The sequence below is a fragment of the Stigmatopora argus genome, chromosome 7 (assembly GCF_051989625.1).
Source record: "Stigmatopora argus isolate UIUO_Sarg chromosome 7, RoL_Sarg_1.0, whole genome shotgun sequence".
NCBI classification, from domain to species: Eukaryota; Metazoa; Chordata; class Actinopteri; order Syngnathiformes; family Syngnathidae; genus Stigmatopora; species Stigmatopora argus.
In genome coordinates, this window is record NC_135393.1 from 18,181,246 (window position 1) to 18,199,026 (window position 17,781).

The following is a 17,781-nucleotide window of genomic DNA, read 5'->3' on the forward strand; positions in this document are numbered from 1 at the left end:
GGTTGTTTTTTTTAATGGATTTTTCTTAATTGTTTCAAATTAATTTTAAAAAGGGAAAAAAATTAAGAAATAAATTAATAGGAGCTGGAGGATTTTTTCTTTATTTTTCAAATTAATTAGAAAAAGTTGAAAAAAGAAGAAAAAAAAAATCAAAAAACAAAACCCCCAGATAATGAATTAATGAGAAAAAAAGTTTTCAAAAATAACTAATTCAAAAAATAACTCCCCCAAAATAATTTAAAACAATGACAAAATATCAGAAAACAACCTGAATGGGGGGATTATTTTTCTTCTTCATTTTTCAAATTAATTAGAAAATAAATTTAAAAAAAATATATATTTTTAAAAACAACAACCCCAGAAAATAAATTAATTAGAAAAACAAAGTTTTCAAAAATAACAAATTCAAAAAACAACCCCTAAAAAAGTAATTTAAAACAAAGAAAAAAACTATAATTCCGAAAACAACCTGAGTGGGGGGATTTTTCTTCTTCTTAATTTTTCAAATTAATTAGAAAAAAAAAACAAAAAAAACAACAACCCCAGAAAATAAATTAATTTAAAAAACATAATTCTAAAAAATAACAATTCCTAACAATTAATTTGAAACAGTGAAAAAAAATCATAATTCAGAAAACAACCAGAAAAATTACTTTTAAGGTGAATGCAATAAGCTTGCACGGAATACTTTTTCGAGTAAAAAAAACAAATATAAAAATTAAATCAGTAATTGCTGAGCTACACTGATGCCACACAAATACACGACGCCATCCGAGAGACAAATCCGGATGAGTCCACACGCCCGTCTCTAACCGAGAAGCAATCCATATTACATGTGTAGCGCTCTGTCCGTCTGCGACCCGCCCATCAATTATGAATCGACATATACAGCCCGCGCCAAGTAGCGGCCCCGGTGTCGGTCGGTCGGTCGGCCCCCTTGTAAAAGATTTCATAAAAGGGGGCGACAGACACGTCTTTTTTTGGTCATTCGCATGCACGCCGACTGACTTAAGAGACAAACGGAATCGCCATTCCGTCCACGATCGACGCCCGGGGATACTTTGCCTCCATTTTATTCCGACCGCTCGCGTCCGGCTTAAATCGGACGCTGTTACAAATGGTGAGCGCTGGGATTGGGGGACTTGGCGTCCATTTACAGGAAGGGCAGTCAATTTGGAGCGGTGTACCTCAGGGAACGATGCCGGGCCTCCTATCTATCGCGGTTTAGACGGCTAATGGCGACAAAGGTGGCCAATGTATGAAGATATTGGGCGCCAGTTGTTGTTATTTCTCATAAGAACATCAAAATTAATTCAATATATGAACACATGTCTATATACGGGTGGATGAGTGGGTATCGCGTCGGCCGCACGGTTTGGGGTCGAAGGTTCGACCCCCGGCTGGGTCCTTCAATTCTTTATCGGTCTAAAAATGGTCAAATAACGTCCTTCAAACTCACTTTTTTGAACAACAAAAGCCATTCAAAAAAGTCAATAATTCCAAACCTCCACTTATCGCTAAAACGAGTCTCTCCTGAAAATAATCCCTCCCCCTTCCTTCGGCAGCCAAATAAAACGTAGGGAAATTAAACAAAACGCACCTTTGAGCGTGTTTACGCAGAAAACACGTGTCGCCTCGGAATAACAAATTTGCAATTCTGCTTGTCTTATTCCCAAGGCGCCCCGGTGTCGTACACCGGGAGCCCCCCGCCGGAGACGGAACAAACGGCGGCTAAGATGTTTAAAGAACCCCCCCACCCACTCTTTTAACGTACCTGCCGAATACCAACAGACGGCTCTCGGTGACGAGCGGTGGGGGGGCGGGGCGCTAACTCCTGCAGGTTTCCTCCGGGGGGAAAAAGCGCTAAAAACAGTGTGTCGAATGGGCGGCCCGTGGGTCGGAAGTGGCCCGCTAGGGGCATTTTTTTACGGTCATACCTCTACTTACAAATGCCTTTAGGTACAAAAGTTTCAGGTTACAATTTTTTTTATGCAAAAGGTGGCTCGAATTACGAAAAATATCCAAGTTACAAAATCTCCCAAAAAGCAAATACATTTCCTAACCCTTATTTCATTTCAAATTTCCCTTATTAAGCAATTAAAAACTATAAATGCAACATGGCACATATTTTCTCTCACACACACACAGGGCACACGTAAAAGTCTAAAATGTACTACAAAGTGGACGGATTTTTCCTTGGGTAGAACGGGCTATGGCAACCACCTGGCGGACAAACACGGGTATTACATCTATAACGGACGCAAAGGGAGATTTTTAGTGGTGCAGGGAACATTTTCATATGCTTTATTTATATTAAGACATTAATTAATCATTTTATTATAATTTTCTCTCATTTTTGTGTTTTCTCACATTTTTCATACAAAATTGGGTCATTTTGACCAATTTTAAAGGGTTTAATCGGTAGTTGTGTGAGAACCGTGGAATGAATTAGAGAATTTACATATAAAGTACACTTCTACTTACGAAATTTTCAAGTTACAAAAAAAGTCTTGGATTGGTCGTCCAATCCGTTTTGTTCATTTGCCGCCATGTGTGGGTTCATGTTAGCGGGATTGCGGTAGCGATGGGCCCACAAGTGAGACGTATCCCACTGACTTCCCGAAAGGTCACTGTCATTATTGTTGCCTGGCAACCAGCCAGGAGAAGACAGAAGTGTACAGTAAGAGGGGGGAGGGGCCACCGGCTGGTGACAATCGGGTGTTTTATCGACGGCTGGGGAAAGATGATTGACGGACGATCTGGTTGGATGGGAGGCGGACACTGATTAGCTATTTTTTTTAAATCAAATTTGTTTAACATATGATGTTGGGGATCACAATTTGTAAAATTTGGGGTTTGAGTTCTTAATTAATTTTGTTCCGTGACTTGGTCATTGGCAAAAATGGTTGAAGGAAAGAAATGTAACTTTATTTTAAATTAGAATGAATTTTGAAAAAATTTGACCCGTTTTGAATTTTGTGCTGCGATTGGCTGGCAACTAGTTCGGAATAGTTAGCTGAGCTCCGGCACCCCAGTGATCCAGATAAGTCAAAACCATTTAGGTTTAAAAAAAAAAGTTACTTTTGCACCTTAATTTTGTTAAATGTTATAAGTTAAAAACCAACATATATGTATTATTGTTGACTGCTATGGAGGAAAAAATAATCAATAAACAAAATTCTGGGAAAATTTACAAAAAAAAAAAAACAAAATTCTGGGAAATTTACAAAAAATAAACAAAATTCTGGGAACATTTACAAAAAAATAAACACAATTCTGGGAAAATTTACATAAAATAAACTAAATTCTGGCAAAATTTACAAAAAAAAATGTCAAGAGCCAACCAGAAAACCTTTTTTTAATCAAAATTTAATTGTGTATTTTTTTAAAATAAAATTGTAATTGCATTGGAAGTCATTGTATATCAAAATTGCAAAAACAGAAGAAACCAACTTATGGTTGTCGTATGAAAATTGCAAAAATAGAAGAAACCAACCATTAGTTTTTCAATTTTGATATTCAATATGACTTTTAATGCAACTACAATATTATTTTTAAAAAATACACAATTACATTTGAATAAAAAAGGCTTTCTGGCCAACTAACCTCAACCATAGAAACCACCTCCCCCCCCCCATCTGCAAACCAAAAATGGTACGACCCAACCGTGCCAAGGCCATTTTTCTACTTCACGACGCGAACGCGGTGATGACGTGCGAGCGAGGAAATCCCGGATTTCCCGGCCGCCGCCCCCTTGAGGAGGCGCAGTGCGGCGTTTTTTTGCCGCGCCTCGCCCGTGTACACAAACGCGTCCATGTCGGAAACGTGTCCTATTTGCGGCGCTTGATGGATTCTCCCCCCCAGCCCCCCTCGCCTCGCCGGACCACCTCAACTCAGCGGGGAGAAGGCCCGGGTGCGATAAGGTGATTTATTTGCCGCTTTCCTGTCCGCCGTAATGGATGACACCGCCACCTGAACGCTGAAACTTCATCATCTGGACCCTCGCTTCCCCGCGCGGAGAGAAATGAAACACCCGCGAATAAACTTTTTCACCCCTTAAAGAATGCTATGATGTCATTATCGTATTTGTATTGAGGAATTCAATTCAATTTATTTTTGCCACTATGACATCATGAACTCGTCGACTGACGTCATTTGTGCAAATGTTTTGGGACACTTGCTCATATAACTCAATGTTGAAGTGTCCCAAAACTTTTGTTCACAGGAATAATCTAGAACACGGGTGTCAGACTCGGTCGGGTTGGTTCGCGGGCCGCTTTAACGTCGACTCGATTTCACGTGGGCCGGACCATTTTAGATATATTTAGCTTTTTAAAAAAATAAATGGATTAAAAGAACTGGATTAAAAGCCCTGAATATTTAGGTTTTTTGATAGATCTAAAACAATGTTTATTTGAGCTTTTTTAAATATATTTTTAGATTTTACACAATGATTTTTGAACTAAAAACACAGAAAAAATGGATTAAAAAATGACAATTATTGATTTAAAAGGGGGAAAATTAGGAAATTTAACATACATCTATACTCATCATTTTAATTTGATCCTAAAACAGAAAGTTGGCACTCATGATTTACTTTCCCGGACCGCACAAAATGATGCGGCGGGCCAGATTTGACCCACGGGCCGCCACTTTGACACCTGTGATCTAGAAGAAATGTACGTTTGCTGCAATTAATCGTGAGTTAATCGCGATTAATCTATCAGTGAATTAAGACAATTTTGAACTCCAGAAGTGAACTAAATTAAGAGAAATTAGACTGTTTTGGTCAATTTATGGGCTGCCACTGACGGCCATAGATGTCAAATCTATTTTGACTGGGACAGAAATTTATCTGAGTTCATTGCTATTAATTAGCTTGTAATTTTATATATGTTTATCATTTTTTTAAAGTGATTTGAGGCAAATAAACCCAGAAGAAATAGATTAAATAGGCAAATTTACTGCCCAATTTGCTGTCGAATTTTTTTGCATTATATGTATGGATTATTATTATTATTTTTTGTTATAGAAATTGATAGCAAGATCGTTCAATCGCTAGCAAGCTCCCAGTCAAATTGAATTGGACGTCTTTCAACGTCAATGGCAGATAATGAGTCATTAAAAATGTAAACAAATGCAATTTATTTACTCGGTTATGAATTTCCGCGGATCTGATTTCCGATCACGTGATCGAATGGCAACATTTTATAGCGCAAGTGATCGAATAGCAACATTTTATAGCGCAAGTGATCGAATAGCAACATTTTATAGCGCAAGTGATCAAATAGCAACATTTAATTGAGCAAGGGACATTTTTTGGACAATTTAATTCCATTTTAAAACTATTTTTGGACACGCAAGACTTAAAAAATTCAGAAAACCCCCCACGGAAATCCTAATAAATCAACCTTTCCATTTCCCAACGGGAATAAGTCCCCTTAAACAGGCGCACATTCGCTTTCCCAACAAAAAGTTTAAGCGTACCTTGTTAGCGAGTCCAATGGAGTCCAGGCTAGCATACTGTTTATGATGTTTTTTTCCCCCCTTTTTTTGTAGAGCGCGGTGAGGGTATCAATTAACCCGAGCGTTATGTTACAACGCCTCGGGCCGTCACCAATGTTTTAACAGGGGAGTGATTGAAGAAGGGGGGCCGGGGGGCTTGGGGGGGGGGGGGGGATCAATATCAGATCAAAGTGTGATCGCTCACCTCATTGCGGAGAGACGCGCTTTTGTTTACTCGCCATTGTCAAGAGGAATAAGCACCCGGAATAAAATAAATGATCAAAATAATAATGATGAATCCCAGCTGTCGTGGGCCTTAATATAATAATATGATATCATATAATATGGCCTTAAAATAAGAACAGAGATGCTACGTATGGGTATAAGATGGGTTAAAAGAAAGGGGAAATTTATGAAATATTATGTATGCAGTTTAAATACAATTATTATTATTTTGGGAACTGTCGGATAAAGTGTTTGGGGTGTTGGGCTCGCAGTTCTGGGGTCGTGGGTTTGATTCCTGGTCGGTCCACCTGTGTGGAGTTTGCATGTTTTTTTCTGGGTACTCCGGTTTCTTCCTACATTACCAAAATATGCTAGGCTAGCTGGTTGAATGCTCTAAATAGCCCCGAGCTATGATTGGTTGTTTGGCTCATTGTGCCCTGTGATTGGCTGGTGACCAATTCGGGCTCCAGCACCCCCCGAGAACCTTGTGAGGATAAGCGATTGAGAAAATGAAGGATTTGGGGGATGAAAAAAAATTGCAAAAGTAGTACTTGCTGTAAATAGAAAAACATGAAGTACATTTTGATAATTATGATGTTGAAATATGAATACTAAACATTTTAGAGCGTATTTTAATTTTGGACTAATTTGGTTATTTTTTTTATATATATACCCCAAATATAAAAACGTGTTGACATTTTAGCCCTAAAATTCCAAGTTTTAAATTTTTTTTTTTTAATTAATTGATTTCTATTGACGGCAATTGACGTCCAACTTCAATTGAGAAAAACTAGTACTTGCTGTAAATAGAAAAACATGAAGTAAACTTTGATAATTATGATGTTGAAATATGAATGCTAAATATTTTAGAGCATATTTTAATTTTTTGACCCAAAAAAAAACCATTGCTTGGTTGTTATTTTTTTTAAAATTCATACCAAATTTCAATGCTTCTCTAAAAATGTGTTGACATTTTACCCCTATTTTTTTTTTTTAAATTTGTTCTGGATTTTAAAAACCCGAATTTCTATTGACGTCCAACTTCTACACAATAAACATGATCCCTTCAGCCCTTCTAGTCAAAACAAATTGGACACCCCTGGCCTTCAATTCCAGCCAATGACCTCAATTTCCGGCATTTTCCCACCAACCCAAATCCCAACCCACGTTTTCTCGGATCATTCTTATTCTGAGCGGGCTTTTTAAACCAATCAACTTACTTGGAAAGGTCGCCGCAGGAGAACATCTGGCCGTTCCGTCCGTCTCCGCCGTCCTCGTTTGTGCGTGTGCCCCAGCAAACATCTGCTTGAGTGACATTGACCCGTGACAGCGAGATCTCCCACGTTCTCCGAGCTGTAAAAAGCATGTCTGGAACACCGGCGAGTGCCTGTTGGGGGAGATAAAAAGGGGGGGAGGAAGGGTGTTAGGCCAAGTGTCCGCGGAGGGCAAAAAAAAAACTGCAAAGCGCTAAGACGACGCCGCCACCGCCGCGATTCAAAGCCCATCGGATCGCTCGCCGTCCCGCTTTTTCCGCCGGAACCGAGCCCACGCACGATCGATGACGCGCCCGAGCGTGTGTCGCGCGTCAGTCAAAAGCCATTACGTTCAAAGCGACCTCCTCGGCTTCCGCTCGGCTGGCGGCGGCGGCGGCGGCCAGAGGACGGCCTATAGGTCCCCCGACCTCGGCGTCGAGGGGACGTTAAATACGAGGTGTTTGGAAAAAGTCCCGGCATCGCTGTCACTAAAGATAGATTTCAGATCGTCCCCCCTCGGACGGTGGGCGGTCCCGGTCCTGGCGCAAGTAGCAAATAACTAGTGCTTTAATACTACTAAAATGTGTTTAATAGTACTAAAATCAGACTTTTTTGCATGGAAACGTGCTTGTAACATAACATAAATAAATTGAAATGAACTGAAAAAACACCAAAAACTGGATGTTGTATTGGAAAAACATTTTTATTTGTTCTAATTCGCCATCTATTAACAAAGTAACAAATAACTAGTGGTTTAATACTACTAAAATGTGTTTAACAGTACTAAAATCAGACTTTTTTGCACGGCAACGCGCTCGTAACATAACATAAACAAATTGAAATGAACTTGGATTATGATGGAGACACACTCAAAAATAACTTTAATCTAACCTTACACTAAACTTAATTCTAATTTTGGTTTAAAATTTGATACTTTTCTTGGCTCTATTGGCCCCGCCTCCACCCTGAATTTCAGATGCAACCTATCGAGGGTTGTTTGCTTTTGTCTTTCCTTCAAAATACAGTGGTACCTCAAGATACGAACTTAATTCTTTCCGGGACTGAGCTCGTATGTCGATTTACTCATAACTCAAATGAAGGTTTCCCATACAAATGAACTAAAAACAAATGAAATCGTTCCAACCCTCTGAAAAAACACCAAAAACAGGATATTCGATTGGAAAAAACATTTTTTTGTACTAATTGGCCATCTAAAAACAAAGTAACAAATAAATAGTGATTTAATACTACTAAAATGCGTTTAATAGTACTAAAATCAACACTCCGCCCATTTTTAAAAATCATTCTTTAAGAGCCATGCCCAGAATTTAAAAGCCAAAACAAACGCGTCATTTAAAGCACAATAAGTATCTAAATTCTTTTAATAACATTGATACGCTGTTGCTAATCAATGAGTACAGGCTACACGCGTAAGAGAGTCTAACGGAAAAAAAACGCGACGCTCCCATTGGTCGATGTAGCGGCTCAGTGTCTTAAAAGCATGCTAATGCTAATGCTACATGAGGATAGAGGAGCAACTTAATGACCAAGCATCAATACATTTTTCCAAAATATCGGCTTCTGAAACCTCATCAAAACAAAGTCAAATCAAATGAAATACTTGCATAGCATAAAAATAATATCCCAAATTTAACTTTGATTCAAAGATGGCACTTTAGCGCAACAAAATCCAGATCTAAGACTTTTTCAGTAGACACCAAAGGCCATTTTCATTCCAAATTGCGATTAGCCGGCATGATAAACATTCACCTGCGGATGCGCCACATGCCATTGAGGCTAAAAGAAGCCAATCGTGGGCTTTGAGTCAAAGGCGAGCTCGGGGCGTGCCGCGGGCGGCCAGAGCGCCGCGCCGGCCGGCCGGGCTTGGCAGGCAAAAGCACCTCCTGTCCGCCGCATCTTTTGTTTTGGGGGGGGTCGCCTCTCGGCGCATTTGCAAATATGTCGGGGAATGCTGAAAACACACTTTTATGCTCTATTTCCACACTTCTGCACCAATTTCCAAACATTCTACGTCTCGTTTTCAACATTTATATCACAGCTACCGTATATCCCGGACTATAAGTCGCACTTTTTGGTCAGTTTGACGGGGCCTGCGACTTATATACGTATTTTTTCTCTCTCTGATTGCTTGTTATATTTTATTTTTAGGCTAAAGTTATGTGGAAAAATAGTTTTGTTAAGATTTAGCTTGCTGTTCTTTATTTTTATTATTGTTTTTTAGGCATATGGCAGTTTTTGGTCTGCGATAAAGTTTAAAAAAATGCCCTCCCAAAAATGCGACTTAAATAATATTTTTTTTCTCTTCATTGTGCGAGTTATAGTCCAAAAAATGACACATTTATGACAATAAATTGTTCATTCTGAACCTTCCAACTTCATTCTCACGTCTTATCTTTATATTATTGGACTTAAGTTTCAATTTGTTACTCTTATGATGATGATGATGATACCAATTAGCATTGTAATTAGCCTAAAATAAAAAAGCAACAGCAAAAATCAAATGAAAGTGACCTAAAATTGCCTAAAATGACCTTAAATTCAAATAAAATAGACAAGAAGTGATCCAGAATGGCTGCAAAAATAACAAAAAATGAAAAAAAAAAACTCGAAACTACCAAGTAATTGCCGTAAGAATCCCCTCATAAATTCCGGAACGGACTCGGATTAGCTCCTTAATTAATCTGGAATAAAATGAACAGAACGGGAACAGATAAAAACAGGAAGTCCCCCCTAAAAAATAAAAATAAAATCACTTAAAAGTGAATCCATATCATAATCAGTTTCTGCGCACATTAAGAAATCCTTCCCATGCAATTGTCAGCAATTTCCATGTTCTTTTCGATTTATTATTAGGATTATAAGCATCAACATAGTCTTTCTTTTCCCCTCACAGCACCACAAGATTTTTTTTTGGTGTTTTTACCCCCATTCCTTACGAGGAAACTTCTTTTGTTTCTGTTCAGAGTTTGAGAACGCGGGCTTGCAGCTCAGCGCCGATGCCTTGGAGACCGCCGTGTTTTTTTTCCCTCTTTTTTTGCGCCTTCTTTTTCTTTTCTAGGAGCTTTATGTATTCTTTATGATGTGATATACAGCCCGGGAGAGAGAACACGGGGTAACAACATACCCATGCCAGTTTTCATTCCCGCCGCGATGCAAAGGATGAAAATAATACGGCGAGATGACGAACCTGTCCAAACGTCGGTACCTGAGCTTTCTGCTATGTTGTCTTATTATACTTTTTAGTATTTTTACAAAACATTTAATCCAAGAATTGACCCGAAAAGTACTAGCGTGGCTACCGATACGCACTAAAAAGGCTAGAAATAAATTGCTGATGCTAAGAAATCTTATTTTTTAAGAACCAGTTTCCACCTGGTGGCTCGAGCCAAGATGGCCGACATCTACGTACACTACCTAAAAAAAATATGTCAGCGCGCCCAGCTGAAAGGGATAAAAGGTCGACTAGTGTTGAAATTATTGAAATTCACAACCCAAGGATGATTGGTTAACACACAGGTGTCAAAGTGGCGGCCCGGGGGCCAAATCTGGCCCGCCGCATCATTTTGTGTGGCCCGAGAAAGTAAATGATGAGTGCCAACTTTCTGTTTTAGGATCCAATTAAAATGAAGAGTATAGATGTATATTAAATTTCCTGATTTTCCCCCTTTTAAATCAATAATTGTCATTCTTTAATCCATTTTTTCTGTGTTTTTAGTTCAAAAATCATTTTGCAAAATCTACAAATGTATATAAAAAAGCTAAAATAAACATTGTTTTAGATCTATAAAAAAATGGAATATTCAGGGCTTTTAATCCAGTTCTTTTAATCTATTTATTAAAAAAAAATCTAAATATTATATCTAAAATGGTCCGGCCCACGTGAAATCAAGTTGACGTTAAAGCGGCCCGCGAACCAACCCGACAGAGTCTGACACCCTTGACTTAACCCATGATTTTGACGGCGGTGTGCCTAGTTGGCGGCCATCTTGGGGAGGACGACCGACAGTTGCACCAGATTGGCATGTTATGTATGTTAGCACTCTCCCATAATGATGACATTTTAGCGTCGCTATCGATTTCTTAGTTTTCCCATTATTATTAAAATTTTATTTTGTATAAAATAAAAAATATATATTTTCATGCATACAATTCAATACACCCTGAATTGGTGGCCAGCCAATCGCAGGGCACAATGAGCCAAACAACCAAGCACAGCTAGGGGCAATTTAGAGTCTTCAATTAGCTTAGCATGCATGTTTTTGGACTGTGGGAGGAAACTGGAGTACCCGGAGAAAACCCACGCAGGGCCCGGGAGAACATGCAAACTCTGGATTTGAACCCAAGTCCGGCACTGCGAAGCAGACACGGAAACCACTCATCCGCCGTATCACCCAGTTCGAAATTAGTATGATCAAATTGTACATTTTGATAGAAAGGGAGTCTAACGAAGAAGAAAAACGCGACGCTCCCATTGGTCGATGTAGTAGCGTAATGTCTTGAATGCATGCTAATGCTAATGCTACATGAGGATAGAGATAGAGGAGCATTTTGATAGCACCAATACCAATTTATTAGCTAATTTAAGGGCCATGTAGGTACAATTAGGGTCCAACGAGAGTGAAGGCATTTCATATGAAAAAAAACGTATCGGTGCGACGCTAAACAACGAAACGAAATTTTATCGGCTAACCGAAGGGTCGAGGAACTGTCAGTCAATCGGCGGCGTGTTTGGCAGAGCCGTCTGACAGACCTTCTAACAAGTGATTACCGCCAACACTCGGCGCTACCCCGCCTCCGTTTCGCCCTCGGGGAGGGCGGCGACGAGCTGGCAGCCCTCGTATATATCTATATACGAGTGTGTGTGTGTGTGTGTGTGTGTGTGTGTATGTTTGCCTGCTTCAGCATATTGTGCCTCTTGAACACAAAAAGATGATTAAGGGGGATTTTCTCCTGAGCTGAACAGCATGCCTTTAAGACCCAGACAGCTGGTAAAAGATGTTCCAGAAGAAAGGGACATTATACACTGGCAGGAAATTGGACCAATAAGCCCGAAGAGAAGAGGACAGATTTGTCTAGGGAAGGAACCGTTTGACGTGGATTGCCAAGGAAAATTGTTGCGATAAGAGATGCTTAACCTTTGCGGGGACATTGCTCACGACAAGACCATCTAGACCAAGGGTGTCAGACTCGGGTTGGTTCGTGGGCGCTTTAACGTCAAGTTGATTTCACGTGGGCAGGACCATTTTAGATATAATATTTAGATTTTTTTTTTAATAAATGGATTAAAAGAACTGGATTAAAATCCCTGAATAATCCCTTTTTTAATAGATCTAAAACAATGTTTATTTTAGCTTTTTTTAAATATATTTTTAGGTTTTACAAAATGATTTTTGAACTAAAAACACAGAAGAAAATGGATAAAAAAATGACAATTATCGATTTAAAAGGAGGAATATCAGGAAATATAATATACATCTATACTACTCACTTTTAATTTGTTCGCGGGCCGCATTAATGTCAACTTGATTTTACGTGGGCCGGTCCATTTTAGATATAATATTTAGATATTTTTTTATAAATGGATTGAAAGAACTGTATTAAAAGTCCTGAATATTCAGTTTTTTATAGATCTAAAACAATGGTTATTTTAGCTTTTTAAAATATATTTTTAGATTTTACAAAATGATTTTTGAACTAAAAACATAGAAAAAATGGATGAAAAAATACAATTATTGATTTAAAAGGGGGAAAATCAGGAAATTTAATATACATCTGTACTCTTCATTTTAATTTGATCCTAAAACAGAAAGTCAGCACTCATCATTTACTTTCATGAGTTTTCAATTTTTATGATCTTACAAAAAATAATTAATTAAAAAAAAAATTTCCCCCCGAAAAAAATCTGCCATGTCGTGACGCCGCGATATTCGAGGGATTAATGTATTTTGGTTATTTGGCCCCACGAATGCCTGTGAAAAAAAAATCCAGTTTCATGTCTTTCTGTCTCTGTCCAATTGAAAAAGCAAAAAAAAAACACAGTGAGTCCGCGAAAACAAGAAAAAAATATGGCTTTTCACTGTCGCCGCCCCCTCCGGATACGGTAGCGTCGGCGGTGGCGGTCGGGCTTTGACACGTACGTTGTCAAACGGCACCTTGGAGTGGCTCCTCGCCGCCGGCCGCCTCCGGTTTACATAATCCTCTGATCCCAAGGCCGCCCGCCCGTCTTCTAAAGCTTTCCCCGCGTTTCCATCCCGTCCGACAAGACGCGGGTGCGCGTTTTCCCCGAGTTCTTTTGATTGGCGGGGCCCGGCCCGGCTCGGCTCGCCGCTGACCCTCCGCCCTCGATGGAAGGCCACTGGCGGCGCCGCCTTTGGCGCTTCCTTTCAAGTCGGCCAGGCGCGCCACCAAAAGCCAAGTGCCCGCTGTGATCGCCCGCTTAAGCGTCTTCATTAAGCCGGCTCGGTTCCGTCTGGGGTGCGTTTGATTTTTTTACGCGAGAGGGGGCCAAAAAGACGCGTTTTTTAGCGAATAAAAGCAGATTTTGGCCAGCGGCAACAACGTTTTGGAGACCGAAAAGACAGCAAAAGCGCCTGTTTAAAATAGATGAATAATGGATGTATTATAATGTACTATGTACGGTCTATGGATGAACTTAGTTCATATTTGGAAGAGTAATGAAATAAAATGGCAAGTGTTAAAGCGCTAATGGAATGAAAGAAATCGGAATAAACGGATATGTGAGTCGAAACTAAAGATTTGCATAATGAGTCATTCATTTTTATATGTTGAAATGAAACTAAACATTCAATTATTGTTGCATTTTATTCTTGGATAAGGTTATTATATTATATTTTAAGGAACATTAAAGCATGCTTCTTTTTTGGAAGGGGCCAAATTGTCTTCATTTTAGGAAGGTTTCTTAGGAAAAGTATTTTTTGATGAAAAAGTACTTTAGTAGTTTGTCTTTTTTTGGGAAAATACAGTGACGTTTTTTTCTCTTCTCTCTGAAAATGTGTGTATTTTTTTTAGGAATATGCATGTGACAAGTTTTAAGTACTAGAAAAAAAATATTTTAACTAATTTAATTAACTTAATTAAAACTTTAATTGTTTGTCGTCTATTTACAAAAGTTGGACATCAAAATTCTCATTTTTTAAAAGAGAAGTCCAACTACAAGTGTCTATTTTTAAGGAAATAACAACATCAATGTTTGTTTTTGAGAAAAATTAACCCCTATGATTGGTCGTTATTTTTATTTTTTTATTTTCCTTTTATTTTAGGAGCGTACTACAAATTATTTTTTTTCTTTTTGGGACAATAACACAATAAGACTTAGTTTTTTTTGTGGGGATGAAAAGTACATTCCAGAATGCTTTTTACTTTTATAAAACAATAAAAATAAATAAAATAATACTTTCCCAACCTTTCACCCAAGCAATGACCGCCATTGACGACAATGGACGTCCATCGGTGTCTTAAATACGGCAACCACAATAATTCTAGGGCCTCATTTAATTCCGTTAGTTGCTATTTTTCCGTCCCATCCGTCAAAGTCAACCAATCGGAAACACCCCAAAAAACCTCACCTATTTTTTTTTGTTCTCTCCCCCTCATGGTGTTTTTTTCACCATCTATTACACACTGGTGACAGTTTCCAGACGGCATTAGAGGAGCGGGGCGGGTCGGGGCGGGGGCGGTGAACAATGCCTGGTGACCCTGGACGGTAACACCCCGCAGCTCCAACTCCCAGCAGGCCTTCTGGCGGCGGTGGCCCCGCCCCCTTCCCTTTGAATCAATTGCTCTGCGACGCCATACAAACGATCCGGTGGAACCCATGCATCACTACACACGCGGCGCCACCAACAATGACCAGTCATGTGACTCCAGAGTGCGGGTAAAGGGACTCGTGCCGAAAAAACCCAAGCAAAAGCCATCATTAGTCGTTAACCGTTTCATCAATCCACGTCAAATTTTCCCGATGTAACCAACGACAACATCTCAAAAACTATTTACTAGTTTCACTATTCGTTCATTTTGTGAACCGCAGGGTCGCAGGGGGTGCTGGAGCCTATCCCAGCTAACTACGGGCACCAGGCGGGGGGCGCGGTGAATCAGTGGCCAGCCAATCGCAAGGCACGAGGAGACAAAGAACAATTTAGTCTTCAATTAGCTTAGCGTGCATGTTTTTGAGAAGTGGGAGGGAACCGGAGTACCCGGAGAAGAACATGGGATCGGACCCACTTAGAATCGAACCCTCGACCCCAGGACTGTTTTAGAGTGTTAAACTAGCTAGCCTAGCATCCGTGTTTTTAGGATATGGGTGGAAAACTGAAGCACCTGGAGAAAAGCCGCACAAACCCGGGAATAACATGGGATCAGACCCACATAGAATCGAACCCTCGACCACAGGACTGTGTTTTACAGTGTTCAACTAGCTAGCCAAGCATCCGTGTTTTTAGGATATGGGTGGAAAACTGAAGTACCTGGAGAAAAGCCGCACAAACCCGGGAAGAACATGGGATCAGACACACTTAGAATCAAACCCTTAACCCTGGGACTGTGTTTTAGAGTGTTCAACTAGCTAGCCTAGCATGTTTTTGAGATGTGGGGGGAAAACTGGAGTACCCGGAAAAAAACACAGAAGCCCAGGAAGAACATGGGATCGGACCAACTTAGAATCAAACCCTCGACCCTGGGACTGTTAAGTGTTTTAGAGTGTTCAACTAGCTAGCCTAGCATGTTTTTGGTATGGGGGGGGGGGTAAACTGGAACACCCGTAGAAAATCCACGCAAGCCCGGAAAGAACATAAGTGAGGACTGACCTGAGATTGGATCCTCGACCCTCGAACTGTGAGGCCTGGTGCGCTAACCACTCTTCCGCCGTGCCGTTTCACCATTCGACTTCCAATCTGGTGACCTGAAACCCAATGAAAAGCCAACAATTTAACATTTTTTAGGCCCAACGATCAACCATTTGCTTCCTCGCAACTCATTCCAGTTCATTAAAGCCACTTTTGAAGCTTCAAATCCGCCTCTTTTTGTGATTTAAGGACGCCCCAAATGGGCTTTCGGTCCATCTGATTTTCTCTACGGTCAGCCTTATTGTTGCCTGGGAGTGCCGTGTATTCATCTCCCTCCCTCCCAGAGGTCCCCTTGCAGCCAAGTGCCCTCCCCCCCTCACCCCGACAAAAATAGGCAGACACACACCATGGTGAAATTGTGTTAATTTAGCCAGCCAGTAGTATTAACCATATTATATCAAATAAGTGCCAGAGACAATTGGGCAGCCAGCTCGCTGACTTCGTTTTAATTGATTTTTTTACATACTCGGAGCCGCCCGTGATTTGGTTTCCCTCTGTTTATTAAAGGCATATTGCATAAAGAAATACATAGATATTGTTTGCGGGCTTCATATGAGAGCCGAGACGGGGTTTTAATATTGGGGCGGGGGTTGTTGGGTGGTTTTTTTTTTTGATTGGAGTGGATGTGTGCGCTTTGCTTTGTTCGATTGCTTTTGTCCGAGACCAAAAGTCATTGAATCGTATTTCAGTGCCATTGACGCCGATAAATGTCATCGTAAACTGGCATAATTGTTACTTTGATCACGTTTCAGTCAAAAGTTAAATTAGGCCCAAATTGTGGCGGTAAGCATTTTTGTTAGCGATAAGTGGCTCATTTTGTTAGCAAAAAGTGGCTCCATTTAAAATTTTTCGTGAGCAAAAGTGGCTCCATTTAAAATTTTTCGTTAGCAAAAAGTGTCTCCATTTAAAAGTTTTCATTAGCAAAAAGTGGCTCCATTTTAAATAATTTATCTGGTGTTGATGTCAATAGTCGCAAAATACATGAAAAATGGGAACAAAAAGAGTTAATGTTTCTAAAATGTGATTGAAATGGTGCTTACTTCCGTGTCAAAAAGCTTAAAAACGCACCCAGCAAAGATCCAAAATGGCGGCTCGTAGTACAGGGTTGGCCAACAAGTTAGAAACAAAGAGCCAACAAAGTTTCAATCTGGCAAAGTGTTTTTTAAATATTATGTATTATTTGTTTTTAATGGGCCCTGATGAATTTGGGTGTGTTTTAAGAGAGTATAAAAAAAAATATTAAAACATGAAACGAGGCAAAGAGTCACCGTATATACAAAAGAGCCGCCGCATTCATTTTGGCCTGGAGCCACATGTGGCTCTAGAGCTGCGTGTTCGGCACCCCTGTTGTAGTACATGACATAGTATTGAATGGAATTGAATGACTTTATTGTCATTATAAAAGTAAAATGAGATTTAAAGCCTCACCACAAAGTGCACAATGAATAAGAAACAAATAGATAAATAAACAATAAATACGTAGTAAATAAATAAGTAGTCAACACACTAAATAAGTAGTAGTGAACATACTAAATTAGTAGTCAACATACTAAATTAGTAGTCAACATACTAAATTAGTAGTCAACATACTAAATAAGTAGTAGTCAAGATAGATAAGTAGTCAACAAATAACAACAAAGGAACAGATAAACAATCAATAAATAAATAAGTCGTCAACATACTAAATTAGTAGTCAACATACTAAATTAGTAGTCAACATACTAAATTAGTAGTCAACATACTAAATTAGTAGTCAACATACTAAATAAGTAGTAGTCAAGATAGATAAGTAGTCAACAAATAACAACAAACGAACAGATAAATAATCAATAAATAAGTAGTCAACATAATAAATAAGTAGTAGTCAAGATACTAAATTAGTAGTAGTCAACATACTAAATAAGTACTTACGAACG

The 17,781-nt window shown here is 39.4% G+C and overlaps 1 protein-coding gene across 12 annotated transcripts in view; it reads right to left on the bottom strand.

Moving 5' to 3' along the window:
* Window positions 1–17,781, bottom strand: part of LOC144077528 (uncharacterized) — a 178,492-nt gene that overhangs the window by 37,750 nt on the left and 122,961 nt on the right. For all 12 annotated transcript variants that reach the window (XR_013301033.1, XR_013301035.1, XR_013301034.1 and 9 more), the window contains 2 exons: window positions 15,827–15,921; window positions 6,951–7,117 (listed from right to left, as the gene is read on the bottom strand). Coding sequence is in view for 6 of the 12 variants with exons in the window: in XM_077605330.1 (XP_077461456.1) it covers window positions 6,951–7,117; window positions 15,827–15,921 (262 nt within the window). In the remaining 6 variants the exon portion in view is untranslated. The remainder of the gene's footprint in view (window positions 1–6,950; window positions 7,118–15,826; window positions 15,922–17,781) is intronic.